Raw genomic sequence first — 14,719 nt, forward strand, 5'->3', positions numbered from 1 at the left:
GATGTGGTAAGTATGCCGTTCTGCTCTGGTTCGATTTACTATAGTCAGTTTAAATGTGTCACCGCTATTATCAGATCATCATGATGATTTGCATAACTTCTGGCATATTGGATAGGGTTCAGTGTCTTTGAAAGGACGTGTCTACTTTATTTTGAACGGTAAAGGCAACGGATTATGTAGCCGGTGTAAAAGTTTGAAAATGTCCAGTCGGAGAAAAAAACACGTTTTATCATGTTTTTAGTCTGTTGTTCTTTTGGGGGGGAATTGACGGTCACTGTCTGTAAAGAACCATTCCGTCGCCATACAATAGATAAAACACTTGCATACCCGGATTTCATGGTCGAAAACTTGTCTATCATGGGCGAGGTTTTTCAGAAAACAAACACATAAATCTTCATGTTATGATATGACTTAGACTACCCAGCGATCGTTTTAGTGCAGCTTTTCACAGTGTTACACATACAACATTGAATGAGCTGTGAATGAATATATTGCTGCACGTGGACATACGATCGCTTTGTTGGCTGTGCAGTGATTTCCGTCCCCGTTGTCAGGTTTGGTAAAGGCTTTGAGTTTGGTCCTGGCAGAAGGTTGTGGATTTTTTACGAAAGTGTCGAATGCCCCGTCACATTTGATTTGTTTTTGTGATATCGACAGACTATATAAAGATGGAAATACACTTCAATGCTGACTGGTTGAGTATCTCCAATTGCTGTTAACTGGATAGAATCGGGTTAATGCTGTTCAAATTCACCCCAGGGATATAAAGGGGACACTAACATTTGTAAATATCGGTGCCATGTGGTAGGTTCAGAGGTGCGTGTCAAATAATAATACAGGGTTCGGTCCACTCCGATTGAGTAAAGATTTAGGCGATGACGTTTGACCGCGCACGTGCGTGACGTCAGCACCCACCAGTTCCAGCATACATCAGTGGATGATGTGTCCTTTTTCTTGACGTCGGTCCATTGACACTCAGTGATAAATTGTCCGACTTTGTAAACAACAAGAAAAATATCAGAACTACTTTCGTTGATTGTTGATTACTTTAGGCTAGTACGCAATGACATCCGACGAAGAAACATTGGTGGCCGCGCGCGGAAATCTATGGGGCCGGATCGTTTTCATAGCTGTAGTGATTGATAACCAGTGGTCAAGAGTAGCTGCTCATATATTTGATCATTGCCTGTGCGTGTGTAGACCAAACCGCAAAAGTCCGCCGCAAATTCAGAAGAAAGGGCACTCTGGCCTTTTGTTGACATCTAGCGTAGTTTCTTTGGAGCAGTCGACTGTTCAAATATTGGAAAGGGACCATGGTTTTCTTAGCAGGAGGTAAACAACGCACACACTGTACATAACATCACACCAAACTCAGATCAATAAGACTTAGCCTTGTGTTCTAGATTCGTTTCATGATCAGTCACACAAAATAGCCTGGATCACCCGGCGATGATCCATCCGAAAAGAAACAAAAGACATCCTTGAGCTAGGATAAAATATCCGGAGCTTCGAACTGAAAACTCATAAGCTCTTCCTTTTTACTTCCAGGGAGCAACAGAAGATAAAGGTCAACCTCAGCTAGAATTTGCAACAGACGAGAGAGAGTGTGAAAACAGCATTATATGCAGTCTTTCGTCAAAGAAAACCATAAAACGCCAACCCATCAAAGAAATTCCATAAGAACGCTGAACACATATCGAGTTAATGGCGCGGTGCCGTCATGGAGGATTAGGTGTCGCCAAGTCGCAATACGCTTGGTTGGACGGTGTTTACAGTCTAAGTGGATTAACATATTTCTTATTGTTTTTATTTCACGAGGGGGGCGCCGTTTACATTTCAATCTGGAAGATTGGCGCGTTATGTAAGTAAAACATAGCGAATTTGCGCGTTGCAGGTACATTTGATCCCCACGGATCATTTTCTGGCAGGACCGATAAGAGGTTTTGTCATTTGAAGACTGAAAACCGACAGTTGTAAAAACCGTTTGTTGGCCGATTAAACGTATTGCATTCTCCAGCGTGTTCAGAGCCTGGCCACAAACACAATGAAGAGAAACCTACTGCGTAGGAAATCGTTGCATGACATTGGAGGAGAATTATTCATCAACTCCAACAGCGATTGATGTTTTATTCACTTTGAATGCGATTAAGCAGCGATAGTGCTAACAGTTTGCGCATCTTGTATCGGTGTATGTCGACAACCTTGTCACCGACCTCCAAGCGGAAATTAGCCCGGAAGTGGCTGCCCCATGGAATAGTTCTCGCCGGTTACTAGCAGACGTTAATGTAAAATTTAAACTCATTGGGATTCAGTTCGCATTTAATCTTGTTATCAGAGATATTATGTGGCGGTAGAATTGCCGGATATAAGCACGTGCCCAGCAAATGCATTGCTTCGTTCATTGTGCTATCGTTTTTAATCCAAACGTGTTGACGCTTATCAAATCAATTTGTCGTCAAAGGAGGCCGCTCTCCGATTTTCATAGTTAGTTTGTGCGTGGAAAAACTCGGATAAAGTAGAAGTTTTCGGGGAAAAGCAAAAAACTCATCAGTTAACGCTTTGAAAGCGTCTCAATGGAGTGGGTCCTACGTCTTGGCGCACTTGAACAGGACGAGATACTTTCTACAAAAGTTGAACGCTCGCCTAAGTAAGCCTATCGGCGGCTATCTGACGGAGATACATGTATATTCTAACTTGAGTCAACGGCAGAATCTACGGATATATTGTGAGGACGTGCTCCGCAAATTAGCCTTCTTGCTAGCGTTTAGTAAAAAAACTAATACCGGGAGAATACAACCGCTATCGTTACTGCCGTTTTACTAAGCTCCAGTCAGTTCGTAATACGGTTAGTAATACGGTGGATTTCTTCGGAAATCTCGTGGTATTTGCGGAAAATATGTTGAATTTATCAGAATACGTCATCAGGACGTTTATGAATTTGACGAACGAGACGTCTTCGCAACCTGCGTGCGGTGATTTCGGACTTCCCGTCTGCCATCATTTGCCGGGGTTGTCAGTGGTGCTAGTCTTCATCGCCCTTTTCATCGTTGGCGGGAATATTTTCAACATCATAATCTTAGTCAGAACAGAAGGTCTTCAGTACAGTGCCGGATACTTTTTGACGAATTTAGCTGTGGCGGACCTGCTCTTGGGCTTCACGCAATTTATTTTTGTAATACCGCAGAGTATTATGGGAAGATGGCCGACATATATTTGGGAGAACGACATTCATGGCATCCTTGTGCACATTTCCTGTTCCGTTTCCGTTTGGACGCTGGCAGGCGTCAATTTCGACCGCTATTTGGCTGTCATCAGACCTTTAACACATCAACGCATAATGACCAAAAGAACATGCGCTTACATTCTCGTGACCCTTTGGAGTATCAATACTATCTGCAATTGCATTCCATTGAAAATTGCTGAGTTTGCATTTCATCCGATACCGTACGCAAGTTTTTTAAACTTTCCGAAACATGAGACTTTTGCCATTATCTATTTCTTCGCATATTTTGTATCTGCATTTGGAATAATATCATTCTGCTCAGTGGAGTTGCTCAGGATCGCCAAACGACATACCAAGGATATGTCAAAAGCATCACATGGACAAGATAAAAAACAACCACGTTTCTCCAAGGCAACGAAAACAGTCATGGTGACCACCATGGGCTTCGTGGTCTGTTGGACGCCATTTTGTGTTTTGCAATTATATTTACTTTTTACAGGCGCTACCCACGACGTTTCGCCCATTGATACTTTAGACTTCATCATCACGAACCTCGCGCGTTGCCATAGTTTCATAAATCCTATCATTTACGGGATCACACACAGAGAATATCGGCGGGCGGTCAAGAAAATATTCAAAAAATGTAGTCTGGCCGTTTGCCGGGAGGAGTCGCAGAATTTGGTCAACAAAGAGGGGTGCGTCAGATACGCAGCTGAAGGGTCGCGTGCAGGGTCACGCGCTGTTTCATTAGATACCTTGATATGATACCAGTATCCCGCAAACATTCAGACATTATGGCCTTCTTTGACAGGATATTAGATGGAATATACATCTACAGTAAGCAGTTAAAATTACAAAACTGGGTGGTGCAGATGCAACCAAACCTAGGTTGACTCCAGGGACTACACTCCGGACGCAGTGGATGAATAAGATGACAAAATGTGCTGCTCCGGGAGTGAACCAGGGAGAGTCCATTTCGTCTCAGACGATCAGAATGCACGACGGTTGGTTCACTGCGTGCGGAGTGTAAACCCGGGGGGGGATACCAGAACCTATAGGCCTATTGGCGCCTAGTTAGAGATGTCTCAACCTCTTTTAGCATTCACCACCAGTGGAGGGGGTTATCAGGGAGTTTTACAAAGTCCTGGGAAGACCAACGCGAACGCGTAACCCATTACAATGAAATGGGCGTTGGCGTTTCAGGGTCTTTTGGGAAAACTCCCCAATGTTTCTCCAAGGGTCAGGCCATCAGCACCATCACCTAATATGCGTAGGTAGCCTTCCAAGATTTCTTGAGCAGGCGACATGGCCCACCCCAAAGTAACAACTCCCAATATATTGGTATGTTACATGACCAAGTGGTTATGTCAACTTATGTGGGGCAAAGCATTTGTAGCAGGGACCAGACTTTGCATCAGGAATATAGCAATACATCTCAACCACTCCAATCCTTCTCTGAGATCACATGTTCACCTTCACCATGAGACTTGTCACCTCATTTAGAAAGGGAAAAGTTCAAGGCAGAAAAACAGCTTACACAAGACAAACAATACCTTTCACATAGACTTATACATTTATTCAACAACACTGATACACATCAGCTTATATTATAACCATGGCAACATCATTATCACAATATTGTAACCATAGTAACCATATTTTATTGTCATAAGCATAGTAACAAACTTGGTTTCTCAGAACGTTTTTAAGTATGATCTTGAACAGGGCTAGTTTTACTTGATGTTGTCCATAACTCCAGCCACCCTCAACCAAAGACAGTGCTACTTCAATTCAACAACAGTTTCCAATCGTTTCTCCATGATGGTTTCTCAGAATATAGGCAAGTATTGAGGCATTAACAAGCAGGAGATGATGGTGGGTCAGCTCTTATTGTAGTTTACAGAGTTCCTTGGTGGAGGAGCCAAAACAAACATCAGTATTTCGCACAGACAGTTGGTAGAATGGAAACATTTTCTGATGCAGCAAAGAACCATCCCCATACAAAAATTTAGTTCCTGGCCCCAGCACAAACCGCCCCAACTTCACATATTAATTTAAGTTGAATAGTGTACTGGGGTATGATATCCCACACACCCTCCTTTAGTAGTACGGGTATACACAGACAGAAATCAGTTGACTCAAGTAGCTAAACCAAAATTAGCCCTGAAACATGACTGCACCAAGTTTCCCCCTCAATTCTGCATCAAAACTGTGCATTCTTTCAGTTCACCATCCCATCCTATGCTAGGCATCAATATTGTGCTGAATCATCAATAGGTGGAGTCCCATTCAGTCTTTTAACGTCATATACAAGCACACATAATAAATTAATTGGCAGCGTTATATTCAGCTTCTATGGTTTCACTCCAAGGCGACATATATCACAAATATTTCTCTAAGTTGCCCACAATTTCGTCTCTTACAATGGTATGTCTTTATGACGAAACTTGAAAGCAATCTACACCAGGAACAGTATAGAAATCACAAGCACACGACTGTTTGATAGTCCTTCAAAACAGAAGATCATACATTCACTGTTGGTAATTCAGTTATTGTTGCATTCAGTGTCAGATATCAGCCCAACACGTCCTCCAAACAGAACTATAAACCTGTCTAGAACAGAAACAGAATGGAAGTTGAATACACTGAGTGCTTTTAAAGACCATCCACAGAAGAAGATCGAATCTTCATATTCTGTCAAGGTCAGTCGGCCAGTTCAGATCAGCATTACATTATATTGCCTAGCCCAATACACATTCCATTCTCTTCAAACAAAACCCGCTCCCACCTAGACCCAAATTCTCATTGTTCTACAGTCATATCAAAGGGTCATCGGACAAATCTTAATAACATCTACCCCCACGATACACCTTTTGAGGGTGGTCAATAACCCTAAACCAGCAAGGCCAGGGAAAATAAACATAATGAGATTTTAACCAGCAAAGTTCCTCTGGAAGATGATCTACTCGAGACACCTGGCAGGCACCTGGCAGGACACCTGGCAGGCACCTGGCAGGCGTCTGGCAGGTCACCTGGCAGGCATCACTCAGCTGTCTGATGTTCATCCACAGCGGAAGATTCTAATGGAAAGACATTGACATCAGATCTGAAAGGAGGAAGGAGACTTGATACACCATTACAGATACCGGTATGTAGAATGAAGTACAAACAGAATAAAGCACATTGTATATGAAGTAATACATGTATTATTCAACAGAAGAGTCTTTAATTTGTATTATAATTGATTTGACACCTTGACACACCAGCCGACCAAAGAACATTACCACAACCATAAAAGAGGCAAATTTGTTTGTAACAACCCACCTCTTGTTTTGACTTTACCTTTCATTCTTTTAGACAATAATTGGTCCTAGGGACAAACATCAGCTGTCAGCTGTGCGTTTTCCCAAAAATGGGAGTATATTTTTTTATTGTAAAAGAGTTGCCTCGGGCTGTCTAAGTTTTTACACCAGATAACTGTTACAATCACCATATGGGCACTGAAAGCTTATGGCCAAATGCTTACAGCAAGTTCATCCATTGGCTTACCTAAAGATGTAAATTGCTCATTCAACTCCGTGGGCAAATATCATGACGAGGCCAGGCTCCATGATGAGATCATCCGACATGTGCTGATTCTCACATGCCATCACAATAACTGCTTGTTTGCCTGAAAGAAAGGGATTTTTTCTAATAATTATATCATGAACCCATCACTAATAAAACACATTAGGTCTGATCTGACAACGGAGTATCCATTGGCAATTACTATACCTGGTATTCTTTTAGCTACGTAATTCTCATATTGCCGCCGATTAAGTTGTCTTGTTTCTAGCGTACTGAGTCCGTGCGGCCAGCGCCTCTCGTGGGCATTCTCCATCAGTTCATTGACGATGTGTGATGGACAGGAACTGTCAATGAGCGCCCTCTTTATGACAGCTTGTAAAACAGCATCAGGTGTCGAGATCATGCCACCCCACCTTGTGACTCGTGCTGGTTGTAAGGTTTCTGTCCATCTGAAAACAAAATTAAACCCTTTTTTCAAGTTCTGGGGAAAATTTTCAAAAAAATCATGCATAATTTACCCTAGAATAGTACCAATCATATCAGATAGGTTTTAACAATTGCATTTTGAAGAAATAAAACTTCTATCTTGGGTCTCTTGCGTTCACAACTTACCGAACAACATCGTCATTTTCTATTTCTGTTTGTAATTCCCTCAGCCTTGGATTTGAGGCTCGAAAAGTACGCATATATTCCTGAAACAGACAAAGTCATTAACTGAAGGATTAGACAAAACCAAAAAATGGCAATTTTGATGTCATGGTAAGGCAACTATAACTAATTTGGTTGGTGAAAATATGGCGCAGTCAAAACCATATTTGGTTTTTAGTTTTAGGTGTTTTAGAATAGAAATTTATTCCTCACAGTCGCTATGCGGTATTGGCCTCACCAAGCACAGCTCAGGTGGAGAACTCGATCATTTAGCCAAAAATCTCTAGCAAAGGATATCTGAATATGCAACAAAGCCACAACTAACCTTAATTAACTGAATCTCCATCTTCTGGTTATTCATCTGGAGTTTCTGGTCGGCTAATTCTGACTGCAGTTCACCGATCTTCATCTGTTGTGATTGGACAAGAGCACGAAGTTCCCGTACACAGTTATGGTCCTGGAAGAAACCAATAGTTTGTTGATTTAAACTTTTATAGAGTAGTGATGGTTTATAACAAAGAATTCTTTTTTTCTTCTTGTCACTCACATCCCTGGATTATCGAGAAGAACCATATCAGATCCAAAAGACAGAGACAAAAATTTCACAATAAATCAGGATGTGATTACTGTCTCAAGCATTATCACACCAAGGAAGAAGGCGTATTTAACAATGATCCTGACCTCACCTTTAGTTCATCTTTGGGTATAATGAGCCCACATCCTTGTTCACAGTGAACTGGCTTCTTTGGGTTGTGCTCACATTCGTGAAGATGGGATTGCAGCATATCCAACTTCACCACAGTGCTGCATCCAAACGCTGCATTGTCACATTTTATATACAGCCGGCATAAGAGGTTGCGTAAAATGCGCGGGATAGGTTTTAACTGATTTGGCATGATGGGTGTTCGGTCGACGGGACATGTTGGTTGCCGTGTCAACCATTCGTGGATACAGTTGGAGCAAAAAGCGTGTTCACATTGAGGAGCCTGAAATTAAAGAAATATTGGTTGAAAATCACAGTCAACAGATTCATGAAAAGGACAGTTAATATTACGCATTACACAGTCTCATATTCATTTTATAAGACAAGATAAACATGATCAAATAGAATTGTCTGCTTCCAGAGAAGACAGATTTTAGTATTTTCTTCATGCTACTATTGCTAGCTATAATATCAATAGCATCACGTGAAGTTACTATTTATAGCTCACAAGGTCATTTGCATAAGATATTGATGACGTTTTAGTCACGTGACAGTCGGACATCGACACTTATTTCTGCGCATTTGAGCTTATTTCAAAGTCAATTATCTTTGACCCTGCATTGTTTTTAGCATGAATGATACCATAGAGTCAGAGAGAGAAATATTCAGAACAATTATGTAGTATTTCCAACACTCGGACATGTGCCAGATTGAATCTAACTGCCCTAGTTAGAAAGCCTGAATCCATTACGAAACCACATGTTTGTCCGACATTGCCTGTAATTCAGCGATGGGGAAATAGAGGGCAGCAGCTGCAGTGACGTCATCTTCGCGGGATGCTATTACAGTGCAAACCCCCTTAGTGGACGCTTCTGTCAGGAGAACACCTTTTGAGAGACAGGGTTAAAGGCCAGCATTTTCAAAAAGTCCCAATTGTGTCCTTTATAGAGCGGTTCTACTGTATGTTAATATCTGGGAGTCGAATTTATTGCAAGCTTTGATCCAGAGTATTGACTACGACACTGGCACAACACATACTTTATTGTCTGAAAACACAGCAAATGGAGAATAAGTCCTTGTAATTGGAAACCCGCCATAGTTAGCGCAATGGATGTTGTCTACCTGTAAGGGATCTTCCAAGACGTCACTACAGACAGGGCAGATCAGCTCCTCATCGACATCACCCTGGAACCGGCCAACATCATACCCCATCCTCACTCCTGGAACTGGAAGAAAGCAAAAATAATCTAAGACTGATTAATCATTTATTGTGCAATGTTTAAAGGCCAATACTCCAGGTATTTTGCCATTTACTTATAAAACCCAGCAGAAGAAACCGACTTCTCCAAACCAGATGTAAAACTGACGTGTGCAAGAGATCTTTAATCTTATTCCGAACAGCAACAGCTAGTGAATGGAACAACTTTAGTTACGTCTTACGACGCTCGTGGAGCTACATCATCACCCGCAGCGTTTGAGCATGTCTACCCTAGGCATGCTACTAATCTTCCTCCTCCGTATGCGCACCACCTCCCCCTTGGTTTTAATACGTCAACATACGGACAACAAAGTACCTAAAGAAGAAGAAAAAAAACACCAAACAACGAGAACTGTATCGTCAGTCATTCCAGAGCACAGCAGTAAAAATTTGGCCTACCTAAATAAAACTCGAAAATAAGGAATGATCGCCGAGACTGATCACCTTCAAATTGAGCAAGATCATACCTACCATTAACTTCCTTCCAACAATACCTTGAACGTTGTAATATAATAATCAGCTATAGGGAAAACAGCACAATAATAGAATAAATTTTGCAAAATATTTTGTTGTTTTTTTTCTTTCGTTCATGGATGCGCATGCGTAGTACAAATTATTAGACGCTTAAAGCAGTAAAAACAAATTTGAAATTTCACTAAAATGCTGTTTTCTTCCTGAACAGCGCGTAGAATTGTACAAAAAGATTTTTAAAGTCAGTATCAGTATTTGTTGGTGCAATAACGTGAAACCAGTTGCCTCAAATGAGCAAGAAACATGAATTCTAAAATTAGATAATCGTGAAATTACATAAGCGGCAGTGAAAACGTTGGAAACTAACACGAGGATAATGTAGGAAAAGTTGCTTTATCCGGGCCGCTTTATCCATCAGAACGCCTCCAAGCCAAAACACGACATACGTATACGTGTTGAAGTAATGAACGGCTACATGTCCATGATTTTGTTCACACAAATTTTTTCCGAGAAACGTAAATTACGGGCATATCACTGACCATTCAAGAACTTCTATAAACAGCCTTACCTACCTAGAACCTACCACCTCAGTCATATTCATATTGATCAGTTATTTTCTTTCAGCAACCTGAATATTTGAATATCCCCAAGTAAAGTCAGAAATACATCATGGGGAAAGAAAGACATAAGAGGAAGAAGCTACATGCTAGTGCACCAAAGGTGGTGTCAGTTGACCAAGATGATGCCATGTCTGTGGGAGAAAAGGTATGGACAACGTCGCAATACAACTGCGGCCTGAAGATGTTTTTTCCGAGATAAATTTCCTTGAATAGATGAATGATCATTGATGTGCTGATCTGACCAATTTATTTTTGTTATTTCTTAGGAAAAAACGAAACCAACAGTTCCAGTTAGAACTCGGTGAACAAAGTGTGGGCTTGTCTAATCAGTGAGTCCAACGAGTAAGGTCCTTGAGTTAACACATTCTTTCTGCCACAGCCAAAGTGAAAAAGAGAGTCACTTGTTTTTCTTCTAATCTAAATCACCATTTTACACTTTCTCTCCAACAGCCCAAGTCCAATACCTTCCCACTTCCTGTCCTTGGTGAGAATATCTTTGCTGGTGTCAAAGTCAGAGTAGACGAGCTCACACCACAGAAATTGCCCGATTTTGATGCAAGAAGCACAATTACCAGTAAGACATTCAAAGGAATGAATATGAAGAAGAAAGATAAACAGAAAATGAGACATGAAGTCTGGATGAAAAGTGAGTCATTTTCGATGTGGGAATGGGGATTTTCAGGATATGCTGTGAGGACATAGTCACAATCTACCTAGAAAGACATTGTCAGGATGTGATCTAAAGACAGAATCACAATCTACTTAGAAAGACAATGGGTGATATGAATAAAGGCTAGCAAATGCTTTTACTTCAATTTTGTACAGAAAGGCCAAGTGTAAATGTACATGGAGTTTTAGATAAAAGCATTTACTACTCTTTATTCATATCACCCATTGTCAGGATGTGATCTAGACAGAATCACAATCTACTTAGAAAGACATTATCACAATCTACTTAGAAAGACATTGTCAGGATGTGGGTTATTGTTGACAAAGTACCAAAAGCCTTTGTTCACTCGGTCATTTATATTGTCAGGGAGAGTCTGCCTACATCATGAATATACACTCTGATCAGTGAATCGACCCACAACCTCTGATGTGCACAGCGACCTGGTCTACTGTGCTATCTCAAAAAACTACCTCTTAATAGTTTATAATCTAATATGTGTCTTAGTTGACTTCTGACTGAAGTATTATGAAAAGGCCTTGCATTTGAATAAAAAATTCCTGCATTAAAACTTTCTGACTATTTGCAGAGGTTGATGCCCTCCAAGCTGCTAAGAATGAAGAAAAGGCCAAGAAGAAAAGGCAGAAGACCGTGATTGTTGGAGACCTGAAACCGCTTGAGGATACACTGCCAACATTGGAACTCCTAATGAAGGGGACGGGCAAGGGGCAGAAACAAGCAGAGTAAGTTGGTATACGCAAGATGACTTAATAACTGCTGGATTTCTGTCAATAAACTCGCATAACTATTGATCTATTGTCATGTCTGGCATATCTTGAGAGCTTACTTACTTACGTGCCTCAGTCTAAATGATTTATCTTACCCTCTGTGTATTTTCAGGGAGAAGAAGGAGCATATCTCAAAAAAGGCAATCAGAAAAGAATCTGTGAGGAGGAAACAAATGTAAGTCAAGTTAATCGCAAACTTTATGAAGACATTACTTCATTGGCACTTCCCTTACTAATCCTACCTTTGTAATGATTTACCAAATGGCTTGTTGCTGATCTTTGGCTTATAAAATAAGTGTGATATGTGTGCATTTAAATTTGAGCGATCGCGAGATGACCAGTTTGTTTGGTTGCTATTAAGCTGAGATACAGAAATAGCTGCCGACAGGGCTTAGTTACTTTGAGTTGCAATTCTTGAGTTCATAAGATGTCAGTATTTCACACGTCTTTCGTTCCCCTTCAGGCTGGATGGCATTGGTCTCTTCCAGCAAGTGTTCAACCATCCAAGTTTTAAAAGTAATCCTGGAGCTGCGATCACGGAGCATCTCAAAGAGAAGATGAGACAAGAAGACCAGATGCAGTCATGACGGGATTGAAGACAAAGTCACAACCTACTGTATAGGGGTATGAACTGTGATGATCTCATAGAATTAAAGATGGGATGTGTTGTGAAGGCAGTGTCACAACCTACTGCGTAAAGACACACAAGGTATGGACAAGAAGTGATTTCACAGGATGAAAGATGGGGTGTGACAATGTCACGACCTACTGTTTGAAAACTGTAGAGATATGGAAAAGAGGTGATTTCACAGTACGAAAGACAGGATGTGACATGAAGACCAAGTCACATCCTCTGACCAAAGTGTCTAGACAGCTAGGATATGATTTGAAGCGAATGTCTCAACCTGCTGCCCAAATGTAAACACTCAGGTGGTGGCACAAAGATGTTCAAGATATGTACTGAGGGTACCATAATTGGAGGTTCCTGGGTATGACGAGGAATCCATTTGTCAAGCCGCCTGCCCTGTATTTGGTATGACGATCACAATGTGTGACATTGCTAACAAGGAGTGATGTGACTGGCCAGTTCTTTTCTGGCAGAAATGTGCCAGTGGGCTCTGTTATCATGTAAATAGATGTATTGTTATTGTTTGATGAATAAATTGCAATAAAAATTGTTAATCTTCAGAGAGGTATTCCCCTTGTTCCATCCTCTGTGAGTACAAGACGATGATCTCTTTGTAGAACTTCTGTAATGGAGACCAAATGATAAGGCCAAAAATGTCCACAACAAAGAAATTCTGTGGTTGTGACTTTGTCTCATTATTCCATTTTTGTCTCTGGGAGAATATAACTAATTCTGAGTTTTAACTTTTGGTGACTAGTTCGGACAGGTTGTGTATTGTGGCTGTGACACTACGACACATACTACTGTGCAACAGCTGGTCCGGTCAATGGTGGGTTAATTTTATGACAAGCTAACCCTGGAAATGATCGATTCTATTCAACATATTTATTCAATGCCCACATGGCCTAGTTTCATAACTCATCGTATTCACGAATATGAGTTCTCTTTGATTGGCCTGGATTGATGTAAACTGTATCATATTTCATTGTTATCGTCCACTCATACTGTCGTCTGCTGACTGGAGACCACTGCTGCCCATCCCTTCCGGATTCCACAACTCAACGTCACAACCACTCAGGCAACCATTTCCGGTTTCCGAATTAGTATTTAGTTGACAATTCGTGGCGACCAACAGTGAAAGTAATAGCTCGTCTTCAGCACAACCGCAGCGTCCATTGTCAACAATGCCCACATATGGAGGAGCCCCGAAATGTCCCCGGTGTGACAAGTCTGTTTACCACCAGGAGGAGGCTTTAGGAGCAGGGAAAAGTTGGCACAAGTCCTGCTTCGCTTGCAGTAAGTAAATTATAATATATTTGCCCCAATCTTGCTCAGATATGCTTCTATTGAGACATCCTCAGCCCTATGACCAGTGGTTTTCAACACGATCCGCCTCTCGATTTCGTGTGAGCTGTTGGAATGAAAAAAACAGAATCTCAATTATGCTATTTAGGCCATATCCCGAGGAGTAACGATCACAGGGCCCCAACCGCAAACTGATCAATTCTCAAATTGATCCTGTCCCTCAACAAGTCAGACGGAAGACAATGGGTGACTCGAGGTATCTGGACCTGGACTGTTGCATCCTGAGATCAGGCTTTTTGCTCCTACGTTATATACAAAATATCGACAGGCGGAGTACATTGAAAACCACTGGTTATGCCAGGATGGGACTGTTTGGGCAGCGCGAATGACAGGATCTGATCCTGGGATTGGTTTTACTCCAGGATATAGAGGAGTTTAATCAGAATTTTAGATAAGGATATTGTGACCCTTTTAACCGTGAAACAGGCCCATTTTTTGGCCAAAATGGCCATATTTGGTAATTACTGTTGTGTTATCAGAATTTAATGTAAGGAGGATTCGACAGGCTTACTTAAGTGGTACTGATTCCAAAAAAGCAGCCTTATTTTCCCCACTCAAAACAAAATAGCTATTTTAACCCATTTTCTGTAATGAACGTCAATGTCTTGTGACCTTTGTCGATACGAATTCAATTCCCTGTCTTGTCCAGGTTGTCACAACCCGTGTCTCTATAAGGTCCTTGCAAGACACTTCACCCTGCCTGTTTTCGTCATAGCGAGGTGTGCTGTCTTCCATGCAACCATTGTACTAGTCTTGCAGGCCTATATGTTTTGCTCACGAA

General features: G+C 41.3%; 2 protein-coding genes across 7 annotated transcripts; one reads left to right on the plus strand and one right to left on the minus strand.

Moving 5' to 3' along the window:
- Positions 1-578: 578 nt before the first annotated feature.
- Positions 579-13,127, plus strand: LOC135499634 (ribosome biogenesis protein SLX9 homolog). 3 transcript variants are annotated; one of them, XM_064790514.1, is made up of 7 exons: positions 579-1,332; positions 1,549-1,861; positions 10,495-10,635; positions 10,941-11,136; positions 11,747-11,900; positions 12,058-12,120; positions 12,409-13,127. In XM_064790514.1, the coding sequence occupies exons 3-7, from the start codon at positions 10,540-10,542 to the stop codon at positions 12,530-12,532; spliced, it is 633 nt and encodes a 210-aa protein (XP_064646584.1). In that variant the 5' UTR covers positions 579-1,332; positions 1,549-1,861; positions 10,495-10,539; the 3' UTR covers positions 12,533-13,127. The 3 variants fall into 3 exon arrangements, with proteins under 3 accessions (XP_064646584.1, XP_064646583.1, XP_064646585.1); XM_064790513.1 differs by lacking the exons at positions 579-1,332; positions 1,549-1,861 and adding an exon at positions 10,200-10,330; XM_064790515.1 differs by lacking the exons at positions 579-1,332; positions 1,549-1,861 and adding an exon at positions 10,200-10,248.
- On the minus strand, positions 4,785-9,989 carry LOC135499633 (E3 ubiquitin-protein ligase NRDP1-like). 4 transcript variants are annotated; one of them, XR_010449318.1, is made up of 9 exons: positions 9,871-9,989; positions 9,264-9,367; positions 8,125-8,424; positions 7,764-7,895; positions 7,403-7,482; positions 6,998-7,239; positions 6,773-6,893; positions 6,256-6,329; positions 4,785-6,221 (listed from the first exon to the last, which is right to left on the minus strand). XR_010449318.1 is itself a non-coding variant. In XM_064790511.1 (9 exons), exons 3-8 carry the CDS (start codon positions 9,351-9,353, stop codon positions 6,790-6,792), a joined length of 948 nt encoding a protein of 315 aa, XP_064646581.1. In that variant the 5' UTR covers positions 9,354-9,367; positions 9,575-9,715; positions 9,871-9,989; the 3' UTR covers positions 4,785-6,329; positions 6,773-6,789. The 4 variants fall into 4 exon arrangements, 3 of the variants coding, with proteins under 3 accessions (XP_064646581.1, XP_064646580.1, XP_064646582.1); XM_064790511.1 differs by adding an exon at positions 9,575-9,715 and having other exon boundaries at positions 4,785-6,329; XM_064790510.1 differs by having other exon boundaries at positions 4,785-6,329.
- Positions 13,128-14,719: the final 1,592 nt, after the last annotated feature.

Source organism: Lineus longissimus, chromosome 15, assembly GCF_910592395.1.
Source record: "Lineus longissimus chromosome 15, tnLinLong1.2, whole genome shotgun sequence".
Classification (NCBI taxonomy): domain Eukaryota; kingdom Metazoa; phylum Nemertea; class Pilidiophora; order Heteronemertea; family Lineidae; genus Lineus; species Lineus longissimus.

What these genes read in the sequence shown, in the direction of transcription:
- LOC135499633 (XM_064790510.1), bottom strand. Translation starts at nt 9,353, where the DNA reads ATGGGGTATGATGTTGGCCGGTTCCAGGGTGATGTCGATGAGGAGCTG. An exon ending in TACCCAAAGATGAACTAAAG is followed by an intron (nt 7,896 to 8,124) that starts GTGAGGTCAGGA and finishes GGTTTCTTCCAG; the next exon opens with GACCATAACTGTGTACGGGA. An exon ending in GAAAATGACGATGTTGTTCG is followed by an intron (nt 7,240 to 7,402) that starts GTAAGTTGTGAA and finishes TTTTGTTTTCAG; the next exon opens with ATGGACAGAAACCTTACAAC.
- LOC135499634 (XM_064790514.1), top strand. Translation starts at nt 10,540, where the DNA reads ATGGGGAAAGAAAGACATAAGAGGAAGAAGCTACATGCTAGTGCACCA. An exon ending in CCATGTCTGTGGGAGAAAAG is followed by an intron (nt 10,636 to 10,940) that starts GTATGGACAACG and finishes TCTCTCCAACAG; the next exon opens with CCCAAGTCCAATACCTTCCC. An exon ending in ACATGAAGTCTGGATGAAAA is followed by an intron (nt 11,137 to 11,746) that starts GTGAGTCATTTT and finishes GACTATTTGCAG; the next exon opens with AGGTTGATGCCCTCCAAGCT.